At 35.4% G+C, this 15,329-nt stretch overlaps 3 protein-coding genes across 8 annotated transcripts; all 3 read left to right on the top strand.

Annotated features, from left to right (window-relative positions):
- Positions 1 to 75: 75 nt before the first annotated feature.
- On the top strand, positions 76 to 1,273 carry LOC110808002 (zinc finger protein 10-like). Its single transcript, XM_022033333.2, has one exon. The coding sequence runs from the start codon at positions 328 to 330 to the stop codon at positions 1,243 to 1,245; it is 918 nt and encodes a 305-aa protein (XP_021889025.1). The 5' UTR covers positions 76 to 327; the 3' UTR covers positions 1,246 to 1,273.
- Positions 1,274 to 4,486: 3,213 nt separating this feature from the next.
- Positions 4,487 to 6,380, top strand: LOC110808033 (glycosyltransferase (DUF604)). The gene is made up of 3 exons (XM_088209874.1): positions 4,487 to 5,397; positions 5,506 to 6,051; positions 6,180 to 6,380. Exons 1-3 carry the CDS (start codon positions 4,543 to 4,545, stop codon positions 6,288 to 6,290), a joined length of 1,512 nt encoding a protein of 503 aa, XP_088066000.1. The 5' UTR covers positions 4,487 to 4,542; the 3' UTR covers positions 6,291 to 6,380.
- Positions 6,381 to 7,378: 998 nt separating this feature from the next.
- LOC110825123 (Translin family protein) lies at positions 7,379 to 14,817 on the top strand. 6 transcript variants are annotated; one of them, XM_088209164.1, is made up of 9 exons: positions 7,382 to 7,645; positions 8,751 to 9,029; positions 11,122 to 11,432; positions 11,704 to 11,800; positions 11,876 to 11,991; positions 13,221 to 13,265; positions 13,926 to 13,951; positions 14,139 to 14,274; positions 14,407 to 14,817. In XM_088209164.1, exons 2-9 carry the CDS (start codon positions 8,806 to 8,808, stop codon positions 14,496 to 14,498), a joined length of 1,047 nt encoding a protein of 348 aa, XP_088065290.1. In that variant the 5' UTR covers positions 7,382 to 7,645; positions 8,751 to 8,805; the 3' UTR covers positions 14,499 to 14,817. The 6 variants fall into 6 exon arrangements, with proteins under 6 accessions (XP_088065293.1, XP_088065294.1, XP_088065290.1 ...); XM_088209165.1 differs by having other exon boundaries at positions 8,730 to 9,029; XM_088209167.1 differs by lacking the exon at positions 8,751 to 9,029 and having other exon boundaries at positions 7,379 to 7,645.
- The last annotated feature ends 512 nt before the right edge of the window (positions 14,818 to 15,329 follow it).

Genomic DNA, 15,329 nt, shown 5'->3' with positions numbered 1-15,329 from the left:
TTTGTCGTCAGGAGCCCACATCACAAATTTTATAAGCATTTATAGGGAAAATAGCAGAATAATATATAAGAAAGAAATTTATGGCTCCCCCCCCAGCGGCCATTAAAGGCCATCAACAAAAACAAAAAACGTCTAAAAAGAGCAGAGGTAGAGTACCCACCAATTAATTCACCTTGACTCCATAAACAAATATCTCTAACCAATCACATCCGTTACTCTCATTTATAGATTGCAGAATTTGCAGCATGGAGTTTGAAGGTGCTTACTCATCTTCTCTACCTCCAGTTTAGACTCCACTAGGAATTTGGTCTTCCTTGCAGAACAATAATGGAGCAACCACCATATTGGATGTGGACTAGGAAGAGACACGGCTTCGGTAATTCTCATCTTCGAGCTTCTTCAACGACTAACTCAACATATGATGATTCGTGGGAAGAGCAAGCCTTTGCGGAAGATGCAGCTGGGGCACTTGGAGGGTGTATATGGCCTCCAAGATCTTATTCTTGTAGCTTCTGTAGAAGAGAATTCAGATCAGCCCAAGCTCTAGGTGGCCACATGAATGTTCACAGGAGAGATAGAGCCAGGTTGAAGCAATCTTTATGTCAGGACAATGAAATTGTTCACCAAGAAAATCAAGATCATCACACTCACATTCAAAACCCACTCTCGAGTTTTGATTTTCAGTATCCATCTCAGACTTGTGCTTTGGTTTATAGTTCTAACCCTAATTCTGATCATGGTGTTCTTGCGTCCTCCTTGTCCTCACCTTCCAGTGTTTCAGCTCCTCATAAACGAGGGAAATACCCCGAACATACTTTCTTCCCTCCTCTTGCTTCTCCTGTTATCCAAGAAGAGTCAAACAAGTCCCTTGTTTCTTCAACAAAATCTAAGTCATACACTTTTGCAGAGAAACATGAGCAATTTTCTGATCCCAGATTAACCGAAGGCCAAGAAAACTCAAGAATATTAGAATCAGCCAAGCTGGAGTACCCCAAGAATGACATGTCTCTGAGCTTGAATTTGGTGGTTCATCGGAGTTGTTCGACAGTGGTGGGTGGTAAGGAGGAGAGTATAGGCCGCAAGAAGAGGAAAAGATTTGGTGCATCATCACAACCTTTCTTTCTACAGCCAGGTTCAGATTATGAGCATCATGATATCCAGCCAGAGAAACTTGAACTTAGCCCTAGATCGTTTGATGATTTAGATCTTGAGCTCAGGCTTGGAGAACCGCCCAAGGTGAAGTAACTAGTATATATATATATATATATATATAGTACTAATCAACAAGTCCTTTGCTTATATATTTGTTGTATGCTTTCCTCCATAACTTCTCTCCTAGTTTCCTCTTAATTTGACATTGAAGTCAAGCCCTCTTTGAGTTGAGTTTAATTAGCTCAACTGGCTGTCTATAAGCAGGATGCAACTGTAATAACAATATAAAGTTAGAGAAAAAAAAAGGCATGGGGGAAATATTGTTCAACCCTCAGTTCATTGCACCCGAGGGAATTGCATACATCATCAAATTGTTCTTAATAAATTGTGTAGATATAAGTTGAAGTAGCTGTTTTTATTTGAAAGTTATATTAACAGTATCCATGACTGATTCTCTGTCAAGATTTTTGGTCTTGATATGTGATTATCGGAGTTGCAACTACAGAAATTTCCTGGAGAAAGAATCGTAGTTTCATAATCTTTTTGTTATATGCATGGTTAGGGAGTAATCATGTGTTGAAGTTAGATAATACACAAGAGCTAGTTGACGTTTCAAAGCACAAATCAAGTAGAACATTGTGTTTGAAAGGAGAGATGGAAAATTATAACCCAAAAAAAAAAAGAGTTTTGTAGGTAAACTAATTAGGGTATTTGGGGGAGAAGAAAGCGAACAAAAAAACTACATAGAATATTGTGAAGTAGCTCTTTTTCCCATTCAGTACTTGACTGACATGTAAACCAGACGCACAGAGTAAACTATTCTATATACACATATTTGACAGATGGATTTCCACAGACGTATATATATATAAGTCAGATGCATCACAACATCGATTTTCTTTTTCTTTTTTTTCTTGTATTATTATCATCGTCTTCACCAGGTCTGATGCAGTTACAGGACTCTCTTCATATAAATCCATTTGCGTCCTGCTTCTTCTCTCCTTTTCCTCATTCTCTTTCTCTCTCATCTTCGTAGTACCTCCAAAATACCCACCAACTCCGGAGAATCAATCCATTTAAGTATTCAACTCCATCCTTTTTTATTCAAGATGGGAATATTATCTCGTCAACACTTACAGGCGCTATCTAAGCAATTTTTGTTTCTTCCTCTGTACGTATAATATAATTATCCGTATACACTATCCACCCACCTGGCCACACACCCTATATGAGGCCAGAAATTAAAAAAACAAAAAGAAAAGAAAATGACTGATATCCCGTGTACATACATATATATATATATATTATATGAATTGATAGGCGTAGGACACACAGGGTTGTCTCTTTCTCTATTCACTCAAAAGGGAATTTGATGGCATATTTTCTTTCACTTAAATATGTTTTGCAGAGAAAGTGAGGGGATGTTATAGAGAAGGAATTTAAGTCATACCCAACAATTAGTTTCCATCAATGGCAATTGCCTTAATGATTTGAAAGTACATATATATATATGCGCATAGAGTAGTAGATCTAGCACATAGCCAAAAGGTACTTAAGAGGAAAAGTGAGATAGATGAGGTTTGACAAGTACCAAGTGCTAAATCTGTGTAACAAGGGCTTAAAGTGATTGGTTGCGATTTGTCTTGATTAGGGTTATTGAGTTGGTTCAGCAAGGTCTGAATCTAGAGACAGACAGAGAGAGAGAGAGAGAGAGAGAGAGAGAGAGGTGAGTGTAAGGGTTCTAGGGGAGTGACAGAATTGCACATGGGCAGGAGATGTCGTTTTCCACTTCCTTTTTCAAGTAGTTAATATAGAATATTGTGAAGGAACTGCAACTCATTCTGGTTCAGCTTGAGTGGGTTTCTCTGTCTGTGATTCCTAATTAATTTAAAGAATGAGAATTTCTGTTCAAGAAAAGAGTAGTTTGTTTATAATTATTTTCACAGGTGAAGGGTATATTTGCATGCATGGGATGGGAACCCATCCAATACCCTCTTTCTTAATCATCTTCTCTGTACCCAAAGTGTCTAAAACTTTAGCTCTGGGCTTTGACGGTATTTATCATGCACTTCTGGAACCCGAGACTCTTGAAAATTTAAAAGCATATGTGATATTTAGGCTCCGAGAGAGAAAGAGATGTAAGAAAAATTACCAAAAAGACTCGTATGGCAAGAACTTTATGATGAGGTCAATTACTTGATCTTTGTCAATATATTTACATGAACAACTAGATTTTTCAACGTAAAAGACGATGACTAGTTCGATGTCCTTCGTGTTAATTATTCGAATAAAAATTGAATCAATTTTATTTCTTGCAATACCATTATTTACAGGCATAATTTTCAATCAAAGGCCGTAAATATGCATTTACGCCGTAATTACATTATGAATTTAAAAGTGATATTATATTCTTGCATAGCGTATGATGTAAATCTAGCTTTATTTTTATATTTATAAATTACCTTCAAATTTAAAAAAAATAATATTATCGTACGTTAAAAATTAAATTTTATCTCTAAACTTTAAAAAATTAAATAGATAAATGCTATATTATTATTATTATTTTTTTATTTTTTTAAATTTGTAGTTAAATAAAGATCTTCGTACTTAAAAAAATATTTTTAAAAATAAAAAAAATTACATTTGGAATTTTCAGTTTAATAGATAAGTGTGTGTGTGTGTATGGATGTACAAATATAAGTATATGCATGTGGGTATATATATTTATTTTTATATTAAAATAAAACTCGAATTTCTAACCTCTAACTTTATAAAAATATGATCTTTATATATATATATATGTAATGAGCTCATTAAGAACTACTTCCTTGTATATATATGTATATATATATATATTAATGTATGTTAGTTTAGTTCCTTTATTTATCAAGAACTGAAAATAAAGAATAAATATATATTTATTATATTAAATACAAAAACACATAACGTTCATAATTGTTCTTCGTGACTGGATTGATTTACAACACAGTCTTAAATTTGTTTCATTATAAATATGTTCTTCATATACAAAACATCCTGAAAGAACAAATTGTTTGCGAGCAGAAAAAGAATTATATATAAACAAGGAAGCAAAGAGAGAAAAGAAAAGGACGTAGATACACACAATATTCCTTCTATCCCAACTTTCCTTGTTTGGTAAACAAAGCTTACATCTTCAATCTCCTTTTTTGAAACTATATATGTGCGTGTGTGTGTGTGTGTCTGTGTGTGTGTATATATATATGTACACAGACACAAACACAAACACACACGTATTATATATGTATGTATATATATACGCTTAGAGTTTCTGTTTAAGAGAATCCGTCTTTATCCCCACTTCTTTTCTTCCTAATTCGCAGAGACGCAGAGTGGTGTTTACGAGTTTTTATGGTAGAAATAATGTCGTCAACAAGAGAAACTCATATTTGTAGTTCCTTAAAACCTTCAAAACCCTTAATAGTAAGCCCAGTCGAAATCTTCTCCTTCCTCGTCAAAGCATCTACCATTCTCTGCACACTCGCTTCCGTCTGTTTCTTCTTTTACTTGGCTTTCTTTCTCACTATCTTCCACCAACGTTTCTCTGTGTTCAACCCAGAGAGTTATCGCATCTCAAAACAGCAGATAAATAATCCCCGGGAGGTCACCAACATCACCCATCTCCTGTTTGGAGTCGGCGGGTCGGCCAAGACGTGGGAAAAGCGGCGGCGGTACAGCGAGCTTTGGTGGAAACCTAATGTCACACGCGGGTTCGTTTGGCTGGACGAGAAGCCTCCGGAGAATGCCACGTTGTCGGACGCCTCCCCTCCTTACAAAATCTCCGGTGACACCTCGAGGTTTAAGTACACGTGCTGGTATGGGTCGCGGTCGGCGGTAAGGATAGCGCGGATAGTGAAGGAAAGTTTCGAACTTGGATTGCTGAACGTGAGGTGGTTCGTGTTGGGGGATGATGATACGGTGTTCTTCGTGGAGAATTTGGTGAATGTATTGTCGAAATACGATCATAACCAGATGTATTATGTTGGTGGTAACTCTGAAAGCGTGGAACAAGACGTGACGCATTCTTACGCCATGGCTTATGGTGGCGGCGGGTTTGCTATTAGTTTTCCATTGGCGGCTCATCTGGTTAGGGTTTTAGATGGCTGCATCGATCGATACCATTCTTTTTACGGCTCTGATCAGAAGATTCAAGCTTGCATTAACGAAATTGGCGTCCCGCTTACTAAAGAGCTTGGTTTTCATCAGGTCTCTCCTTTTCCTTTTCTTTCACTGAGTAATTCCCACCATATATAAATATGTATATATGATCTATGTGGGTGTTGTTGAGTGATTAATGCGGTGAATTAAATACAGGTTGATATACGAGGGGATCCATATGGGTTACTAGCGGCGCACCCGGTGGCGCCATTGGTGTCACTTCACCATCTAGATTACGTGAAGTCAATAGTTCCAGGAAAATCCCAGACAGACTCTTTAAAATTGCTAATCAGTGCTTATAAACTGGATCCAAACAGGGCTCTCCAACACAGCTTCTGCTATGATTTAAAACGTAACTGGTCCGCTTCGGTTTCATGGGGTTACACAGTGCAGTTATATCCATCTTTAGTCACCGCCAAGAAGCTAGGAACAGCTCTCTTGACGTTTAAATCATGGAGGAGTTGGAGCCGGGAACCTTTCACCTTCGATACTCAAACCCTGAGCTCCGACCCGTGCGAGCGGCCGCTTATATATTTCTTGGATGGGATCAAAGAAGTCAGTCCGGGTGAGACCCTGAGCACGCATAAACGATTCAAGTCGGAGGGAAAAGAAAAATGTGACCGACCCGATCATGGCTTTGCTTCGGCTGTTGAAATTTTCAACGTCTCTGCTCCGATCCTCGCATCTGATTTTTGGAAGTCGGTAAGGAAATTCTAAATTCTATTAACTCCTCCATTTTCTGCCCTGCAATTTCTGCGTAATTTGTGCAACACACACACACACATATATATATTTATGGAGTGTTTATAAAGTTGGAATTGGATGTACAGGCGCCACGCAGACAATGTTGCGAGGTGATCAATGGCGGAGAAGGATTGAATAAACTGGTTCAGGTGAAGATCAGAGGGTGCAATGAATTTGAGAGCGTGACTCCTCCATAGCCGCCCCCCCTCACCCCTCACCCCCAAGAGAATTCTCATTAATTTTGCTCCGTGTAAATATAGATTTTGGTATTTTCAGTTTTCCTCAAACTCTACTTTGAATGTTCTGCATCAATCCCTAACACACACACACATAACACATAACATATACATATATATATATATATACACACACACACACGTGAATCCACCGATTGTCTTTTTCTTTTTCCTTGGTTTGATCTGATTTTACTTAAATTTTGGGTTCAACCCTGTTTTAGTCAAATAAGAAACGAACATTGAGCAGGAGATTGGGGTTTTAGTCAAATAAGTTAGGCTGTTCAACGCCTTTCTCTAACCGTGCTTAACTTTTCAAACCCAATAATGTTATTTTTGCCTAAAAGATTAGAATACCAAGAACCAAGTTCATAATAATGACTCCACTTTGAATGTGAATTCTTGAGTTTTGGTAAATACTTGGACTAAAGATTGTAGTCGAAATGCTCGCGAGCTAGCCCGAAAAAAATTAGATTCGAAAAATATTGAATTTTATCGAAAATTTTTGTACGAATGATCGTCAAAACACGAGCGAAAAATTTTAAATTTATTTGAATTGTCGTGAATTCTATTAGAAAGTTGAATCAAACAATAAAATTAAAACAACAGTCTAAATTAAAATATTGAATTTTATCGAAAATTTTTGTACGAATGATCGTCAAAACATAGGTAATCGATCGCAAGACGAAAAATTTTAAATTTTAAAATTATTTGAATTGTCGTGAATTTTATTAAAAGTTGAATCAAACAATAAAATTAAAATATTAACGTACGTGCGAGATTTATATATTTATTTACTAAATATCATATCTAATGCTTAATATAAAAGAATAGAAGATAAATCAAAATTAATTGGAATACCAAAGGAATCAAAATATAAAGAATGACAATTAAATTAATATATAATATTTTTAATAGCACTTGTATTGTAATTTCTACATAACATATTTATATGATCCTAAAACTATATAATATGTGAAATTTGCTCTACCCTATAATTATTACATAACATATTATATGATCCTAAAACTATATAATATGTGAAATTTGCTCTGCCCTGTAATTATTACATAACCTTTTATCTTCACTCTCTTCTCCTGTTTGCTCCAGCCACCGCCCTTTCTCTTTCTTCCTCCTTTCAACGCGTCGTCTTCTTCCTCTAACAATCACAGATTCAGCTCCCATTTTCTTCATTTTTCATCCGTTCAGTTTCTTTCTTCTTGTCTCGGCTCCGTTCTTCCTTCCGATTCTTCAACGGCGTAGTCGGACGCCTATAGCCGGTTGCAGGAGATTCGTGCTGGTCTCTGCTTCTTCTTCTGGTACGTTTACAACCCCAATTAATAGCAATTTCTCTGACAGAAGTTCCTCGAAAAAGTTCAAGCGGACAAATTAGCGTTATAACATCTATATGATTTTGATTCTGTTGCTTCTTTCATGTATGCTGGCTTTGTTCTTAAACTACCGTGTCTTCCTGAGCGCGAATTTAATCTCCGACGAACAATTTATTGTAACCTGAAGGTTTTCAATCTTGCTTCGTGATATCTTCTTTACGATAGTGTGTTAACAATACCTTCCGATGCCGTATGCACATTTCCTCGTGATATCTTCTTTACAAGTAGAAGTAATTTGTTAGTTCATGTCTGTGTATGACTACATTATTCCTGCTTTTCGGTAACACTGACACGAAGGGAAGAATCGCAGCTTGAGAGTGAGTAGCAAAACTTTGTTCTGGCTTTCAAAACCTAGAAGCTCCTAGCGAACAGCAGCTTTTGTGACAAAATAAGGCTATCATCAGACTTTTTTTCAGTACCGTTAGGATTTTTAGGCTCCAAGTACATATATGATCTTCTCCCTTGCATTACTGGAGTGGGATCTATGGTATTTTAGAGGCTTTCACTATTTGAACTGTGGAACTTTATACGAGGACCTACTGCACTTAAAGCCTACAGTGTCTTTTTCTTTTTGGCTGAAGGAAGGCATAAGTATTTGATACTAAAGCATTAAACTAAGGCCATGTTTCGAAGAAATCAAAAGATTTGGTGGAATTTGTTACCATTTTGCATTTAATTCAACTAGGAGAATATAAATTATATTACAGTGACTAAGAAATTGAAAAAAAATGGATCTCGTACGGGTTCTGAATGAAATAGAATTAATATTCTAAATTCTATCTTCTAGTATTACTTATATCATTTTGTAGTTAACAGTGTGAATTTTCAAATGAATTTTACTAAATTTTGTAGACTTATTCTAAACATAACCTAAAAGATTTTGGTAGAAGGATGGAGAGTTTTTGATAGATCTGATTCCAGCTAGTTAAAAAATGCCTTGAAGAGATAGAGTGAAATGTGGCTAGAACCGTGGATTGCTTTATGATTTCTGCATGATTTGGATCAACTACAGATCTAGCCTTTGTTTTGCAAGATTTGTAACACTGAGAAAAAAGCTGCTGGGAAGCTACCTCATTCTCCCTCTCTTCATGCCTCCATTTTCCTCTCACTGCCTCCCTCTAAAACCGAGCACAGCTGGCCTCAACACTCTCTTACCCACAGGCCACAAACACTGCAGGAGAGCCACACATCTGCTTCCTTTGGTCGCAGATCTGCTTCTTCCCTTAAATCTGTTTCAGACATCGCAGATATCACAAAACCCCAACGATCACAAACATCAAAGGCTCTTTGATTCTCCATCCAAGACGTGCTGGTAACTTTTCTACCACAAGCTCTTCATAATTCTATATGTCAATGGGTGTTAAATACCAATTTCCAGTTTATGAATGAGAAGTTTGGCTAAATTCTGAAATGAATCATTGGCTTTTTTAAATTTTGGGGCAGGGTTTTTATCCGGGCTGAATTGTTCAATGTGAGGGTTGGTTCAATGTTGAAGTTTGAGTATAAAATGCTTGAATTGTTTTGGTTTGGTTTGGCTGATTGATTGGTAGTTCCAACGTTTTTAATTTGGATTGTTGCTTTCCTTTTTATATTGTTTGCTCAAGATCCTATCAATGTTTCTCATTGTTTATGAAAATATTTTATTTGTCTTTTGCTTGGAGCAATTCGGCTAATGGAAGGAAGTGGTTGGAAAGAGATTAAGCTGTGACCTGGATAGGATAATGGGAAATTTTTAAATTGTTTATTATTATTATTTTTTAATTTGTACCTATTTGTGTTGGAGAGAGATTAAGCTGTAACCTGGATAGGATAATGGGAAATTTTTAGATTGTTTATTATTATTATTTTTTAATTTGTTCCTATTTGTTTACGTGTTTTCTCAATTGTTTGTAAAGTAATAAGGCTGAGATTCTTTCAAATTTTAATTCTATGTGCAGTAATAAAAATACATACATACACATTTGAAAATTTTTTTTGCATGAAAATAATTTTATAATTTCCAGGTAATTCTATATTCAATTCAGGGTAATCATTTTCTAATTGTTCATTACTAAGTACAAACAAAATTTTATTGTTGTTGAATTATGAATTATATATGTGAGTTATTAATAATTTATGCCTATCAAATAATTAGGACATTAATAAGGAAACATCTAGTTGGTTCCATTTAGTTATAAGTTACAGTTTAACTGAAATGAAAATTAATGCTGAGTGGTATTGGGGAAAATTAGAGAGGATCAAGATTGGTTTTCCCCAGGATTGGTGGATAAGATTTAAGGGGATGGATTTACAGGATTGAAAGATTATTTGGCTTCAAAGAGATTCAACAAGAAGTGAAGGCAGACATAAGTGAGCAAAATGGGTATACCCCATTACCAATTGGACCTATTTCTAATGTCATTGTCCAAATCTCACTGTACGCATTGGAAGGCACCCAACTCCCTCATAATATAACAAATTACAATTTACTGGTGTTTACAGCCGAAGGACTTATATATGTATTAATTGACTGTACTGGCACCCATAACCTCATGGATGCAGGATTAGCAAGGGCATTAGATTGATATCAGATGCCTATAGCAGGTATAGGACTGTCGAGATTGCTAGTGGATATTTGATGGCTTGTGCCTATGAATGCAAAAGAGTAAAATGGTTCATGCAAGAAGAAGAATATCCGACATTGGCTTTCTTTGCCTAGGAGGTTGCTTGGGTTATAATTCATACTTTGTTGTCATGGGACTTTTTCGTGTGATGTTTGGTGGTTAACAACCAGTATAAAACTACGATGATCTCACTGAAGTTAAGAGTTCCACACATCTGTATGTGTTATACAATTTGTAGTCAGGTTTACATATGGCAATCCGATTTGAATCGAGATATTGTATTCCATTAAATTAGTTGTAAAATAAACGGGTGGTTTGGCGGGTTGGCAAATGGAATAAGAGTAGGGAGTAATAGGGCGAGAGGTGGGTGGAAGATCTCATTCGTGCATCACATGATCAGAAATTGAGAAAATTCTCAAAGGACATTTTGTTGTTGATCATATGGATGTTAAGATGAGAATTTTCTTTTAAGGAAACAATAAACATGTAGATAATATTTTCAAGAAGCACCAAGGGGATAGTGCTGTTATTTATAATGCTTTCGAAATATTTATAGTGCTTTTATTTAACTATAATTTTTTAGGTGACTGATCTAACTATAACTCAGGACTTGTGATAAGAAACTTAAAAGTCTTAAAGGTATTTGACATCCTATGAGCATCAAAGTTATAATAACATAAAGAAATGATAAAGTTATTCGCCTAATACTACTCTGTTCCCTGTTTAGTGGGCATGCCAACAGACTTAATTTGGTTATGTTTACAGTGGTTCAATTTTGAGAATTCACTAATATATGTTTAGGTCATTTGCTATTTCATCCATCACCACCTCAATTTCACCCTCGTACGTGCAAATCTCAACATTTCGGTGCCTCTCTACTACACTGTATTCCTCTTCTTATCCTACGCCAGACCCTCTTCCAATGGGTGGAGAGGACCAGACGCCATCATCTTCTCTTTTGCTTGAGAAACAATTTGAAAGTTTTTGTGCTCAGTTAGATGAATCTGGAAGCTTGCGGGAGAGAATTCGTGGTGTGGCAATGGAGATTGAGTCCACAACAAGGCTTATGCATGCTGGTCTTCTTCTTGTTCACCAATCTCGTCCAATTCCTGGTAATGAAATCAGTGCTTCGGCTTTAATTTTGTCTTAGCTTTTAATTATTTTTCCTGATTTAGCATTTTATGTGAATGCTTATATTAAATTTAGATACTTTTCTCAATAACCAATTTTTTTTTGTTGATATGTTGTTTATATGGAGCACCGTTAGAATCATATATTTTTTTTCACAATCAAATGGCGTAAAACTGTCATTAAGAAAAAGTAAGGAGTTTATAAGGAGGGAACTGTGGAAATGACTTTTCATTTTTTTATGATTTGGAGTAGAGGTTTTGGAAAAAGCCAAGGCTCAAATTGGTTTACTAAAGCAGCTATACAACCGGCTTGCTGAAGTCCTTTCTGAATACCCTGGACAATATTACAGGTGAGATTTAGAAATATATTGTGTTGGTTAAATATTGTGTTGGTTATTGAAGCTGGCGATTGCATTTATGCTTAGGTATCATGGTGATTGGAGGAGTGAAACACAGACAGTGGTCTCGCTGCTATCTTTTATGCATTGGTTGGAAACAGGAAGTCTGCTCATGCATACTCAAGCTGAGGAAAAACTTGGACGTATGTCGGGTGCCTTGATTTTTGTTTCTTTCTCCTAAGAGTGTAGTTTGCATTCCATATTTGTGCATTTGAACAGTTGTGGGAGTTCTCTGGTGATCATTATTTTCTTCCTTTTTCTTTCTTCCATTGAATGATGATACATTATTGACAATTTATTATTTAATGCCTTGATAATAAATGACAGGAATTTGTTTATTTGATTCAGAAATATATGTTTCTTCATTGTTTTTGACAATTCATAGGTCTTCTTTTCCAACCAATTTGAAATTTTTAATGTTTATTGATTTCATTTTTGAGGGTTGAGCACCCCTTGGATAGGATCAGAGACCTGTGATAGGTTTCTATCTGAAGAAGACTTTGGACAGGTTATAGTAATGTTGCCTAAATAGTATAAGGCCATTACATTTTGTCCATGGTGACAGACTCTTCGTGCCTTATGGCTTTTCCTATAAAACAGTTTATATTTAGATTTCCAAATCAAAGTATGAGTTCTTTGCATAAATTCTTCTTAAAAAATGAGTTCTTTGCATAAATTGATGTGATTTATTTGTATTAATAAAGGAGAGGTTATTGTTTTCCACATTTTTTTTAGCGTGCTTCATTGTTTCTAGTGCTTGAATATAGGCACTTGCGTAAAATTTATGGCCTAATTCATTAGATGTTTATCCTAACTAATGCTAGTACAAAACTGAAATTGACTGTTAGATCTTGGGGCCTTTTTTATGAAGCAGTTTAAATGCCTTAAGATGGCTTATACTGGTCCCTTATGAGGCAAGTGAAAAATTTGAAGAACCAACTTAAAAGAAAATACTTAGTAGTTTATTTTTTCTATGCTCTCTCATCTCTAATTTCAGCTTCCTACTAAACAGTTCCATTTGCTTCACTGATCCAAAGATTGTCTGGAAGAAAAATCTTCATCAGTTGTTATCTAACAATAATGGTTTTTGAGGTCCTGACAGGATTATATTCAGTTGCATAATGGTTTTTGATCTGAGTTTGATTAGGACTTTATATTCCCATTCATACCATTGAAATCTTCTCTATTAGCTATTATTTTATGCTAGTTGGTGCCAATTGCCAAGCCATGATGTCTTTCTTCTATCTGAGGTGGCTGAATGGGAACAAAATACTGTTCTGCACGTGGTGTTAGTCTTTTGCTTCTTCCATTCTCTCCTTTTCCCCCCTTCAGTTAACAATGCCTTCGTTTTACTTGGATATCAATCTTGCAGTGAACAACTCAGATTTCGGATTGGACATTGAGGACTATCTTGTTGGTAAGTTTTGTAACAGATGCAATCAATAGTTGCATTGGAGGTCCCTTCTGTGGAAAATGTGTTGAAATTGATACATTTTTAATTCATTCTTATGATATAAGAGGCAGATTTGTTTTCTGTTTGTGATAGAAGCAAGCATGTTTTACAACTGGAAATATGCATACTTAATATCATCTTCATCTGAAATTCGGTTTAGCTAGGTTTTGAGCAAAGCCCTGTAACAAGTATTTGGTATATACAATTGAGCTGGAGACAGATTGTGTAAATAAAGAAAAAGCTAATGTTTTGGGATGGTAGTGTCTGTATGGCATTTTTGTTGAGGTGATGCTGTCATGGGATTTAGGTTGACGTCCTCTCTTTAGGAGGCTGGGATTTGTTGGTATTTATAATGTTATTATAATGACATTAATTTAGTATTTCAAGTTATCATGCCATATAACTAGGTAGGATTTAAGTTGATTCTACATTCTAGTGCTAAGATTCTTCTTCGAGTTACGGAAATGATTTGATAAATATAATAATTCTTGTAACATTAATCCCATCTATGAGCTTAGACGAGTCAATATCTTGTTAATTTGCATCTGATCTGTGATAGTTGACACTGTAATTGTGTTTCAGTTTAATGGACATACTGATGTCTCAATTTTTCTTATTTTTCAGGTATCTGTTTCATGTCCAATGAAATGGTAAGAACTATACTCTGAACAAGAGTTTAGTCTAATAATTTTAGTAAAGTGTGGTAAAAATGAGAAATTTTAATGATTGTGAAAGGAATAAAACTAGGATATAAACAGATGTCCTAGTCATGGTTTCAAAGATACCAAACTGCTATGAATGGTTTATTATGTTCATTTGATCTATTAATTTTTGCAGCCTAGATATGTGGTAAACCGAGTGACTGCCGGAGACTACGAATGCCCAAGGAAGGTGTTGACATTCTTGACAGATCTTCATGCAGCTTTTCGAATGCTCAACCTCCGGAATGATTTTCTTCGCAAAAAGTTTGATAGTAAGCTATTTGTTCAGATGGTTTATTCATTTATCCTTCTGGAGTTTGCTTTTGCTTGTGAGTTTTTTTTATCTTCGGTTGCGCTACAAAAATTTATGGTATTTGATTTTAACCCTTTCACACTTGTGACAGGTATGAAATATGATCTTAGGAGGGTTGAAGAAGTCTATTATGACGTGAAGATCAGAGGTTTGGCAGCTACAGAGGATTCAGTGGAACAATGAGATAACCAAGGGCATAGAACTAATTAACCTGAATATCTCACGGGTATTAATAACTATTCTTCTTTATTAACAGCGATTATCCGATGGATCTTGGATTACGTTGACTAGAGTACCGCTCAGAGTTTTACTTTCTTGATAAATAGAGTCATGAGATGAGTTACGAGGGTGTTGATAATTCAAATCTTTCTAAATTTTGTGAGAACCTGGTAAAACATTACTCGCGTTTTAAGTAGGTCTTACGTGAGATTTTTGACCAGCTTTGTTTTTTCCTTGAATATTTGGAGTATTAAGCAAATCACTCGCTCGGATGATAGTAGTAGATTTTTGGTTTGTGTTGTGTTTTCCATAGATTAATTGTGAAAATTGGTACGTTATCTTTGGAGTAAATCTAAAACTCATGCACAATATATTGGTAAGTATATGAGGTCAATTTTTATTATTTTTATATAAGACTTTCAAAATCTCTTTTCTGTTAAGTAAATATGATTTTGCAAAGAAATCGTACGTAGATTGCGCCGAACTCGTAAACCTATCATTGTCTGTGTATTCTACAATTTCTTATGAAATGTAATATTACATTCTGTGATTCACTGTGGGTACCAGCATTTTCATTATCAACTGAAAGATTTTGAGAGTTGATTTTATCCTAAATTTATGGTAAAAGTTCGATTATTGCCACGAGATTCGAAGTCTGTTTCCGGAAAACTTAAGCTTAGAAAAATTTTGTACAACAAAGATGAGTGAATAACAATGTCTTTGATTTTATGGTTTTCGTTTTTAATTGAAAGTTTTAAAATTATTTAAGTTCTACTATTTCGAATGTGTATCAAT

This window comes from Carica papaya, chromosome 8 (genome assembly GCF_054855325.1).
Source record: "Carica papaya isolate Zhongbai chromosome 8, ASM5485532v1, whole genome shotgun sequence".
NCBI lineage: Eukaryota > Viridiplantae > Streptophyta > Magnoliopsida > Brassicales > Caricaceae > Carica > Carica papaya.
Note: the sequence above shows the minus strand (reverse complement) of the source record. Positions and strands in the feature narration are given on the sequence as shown.

Bases quoted from the DNA above. Each gene is read 5' to 3' on its own strand.
- LOC110808033 (XM_088209874.1), top strand. From the start codon at position 4,543: ATGGTAGAAATAATGTCGTCAACAAGAGAAACTCATATTTGTAGTTCC. The intron at 5,398-5,505 runs GTCTCTCCTTTT...AATTAAATACAG, and splicing joins AAGAGCTTGGTTTTCATCAG to GTTGATATACGAGGGGATCC. The intron at 6,052-6,179 runs GTAAGGAAATTC...TTGGATGTACAG, and splicing joins CATCTGATTTTTGGAAGTCG to GCGCCACGCAGACAATGTTG.
- LOC110825123 (XM_088209163.1), top strand. From the start codon at position 8,710: ATGATTTGGATCAACTACAGATCTAGCCTTTGTTTTGCAAGATTTGTA. The intron at 9,030-11,121 runs GTAACTTTTCTA...ATATATGTTTAG, and splicing joins TCTCCATCCAAGACGTGCTG to GTCATTTGCTATTTCATCCA. The intron at 14,275-14,406 runs GTAAGCTATTTG...CACTTGTGACAG, and splicing joins TCTTCGCAAAAAGTTTGATA to GTATGAAATATGATCTTAGG.
- LOC110808002 (XM_022033333.2), top strand. From the start codon at position 328: ATGGAGCAACCACCATATTGGATGTGGACTAGGAAGAGACACGGCTTC.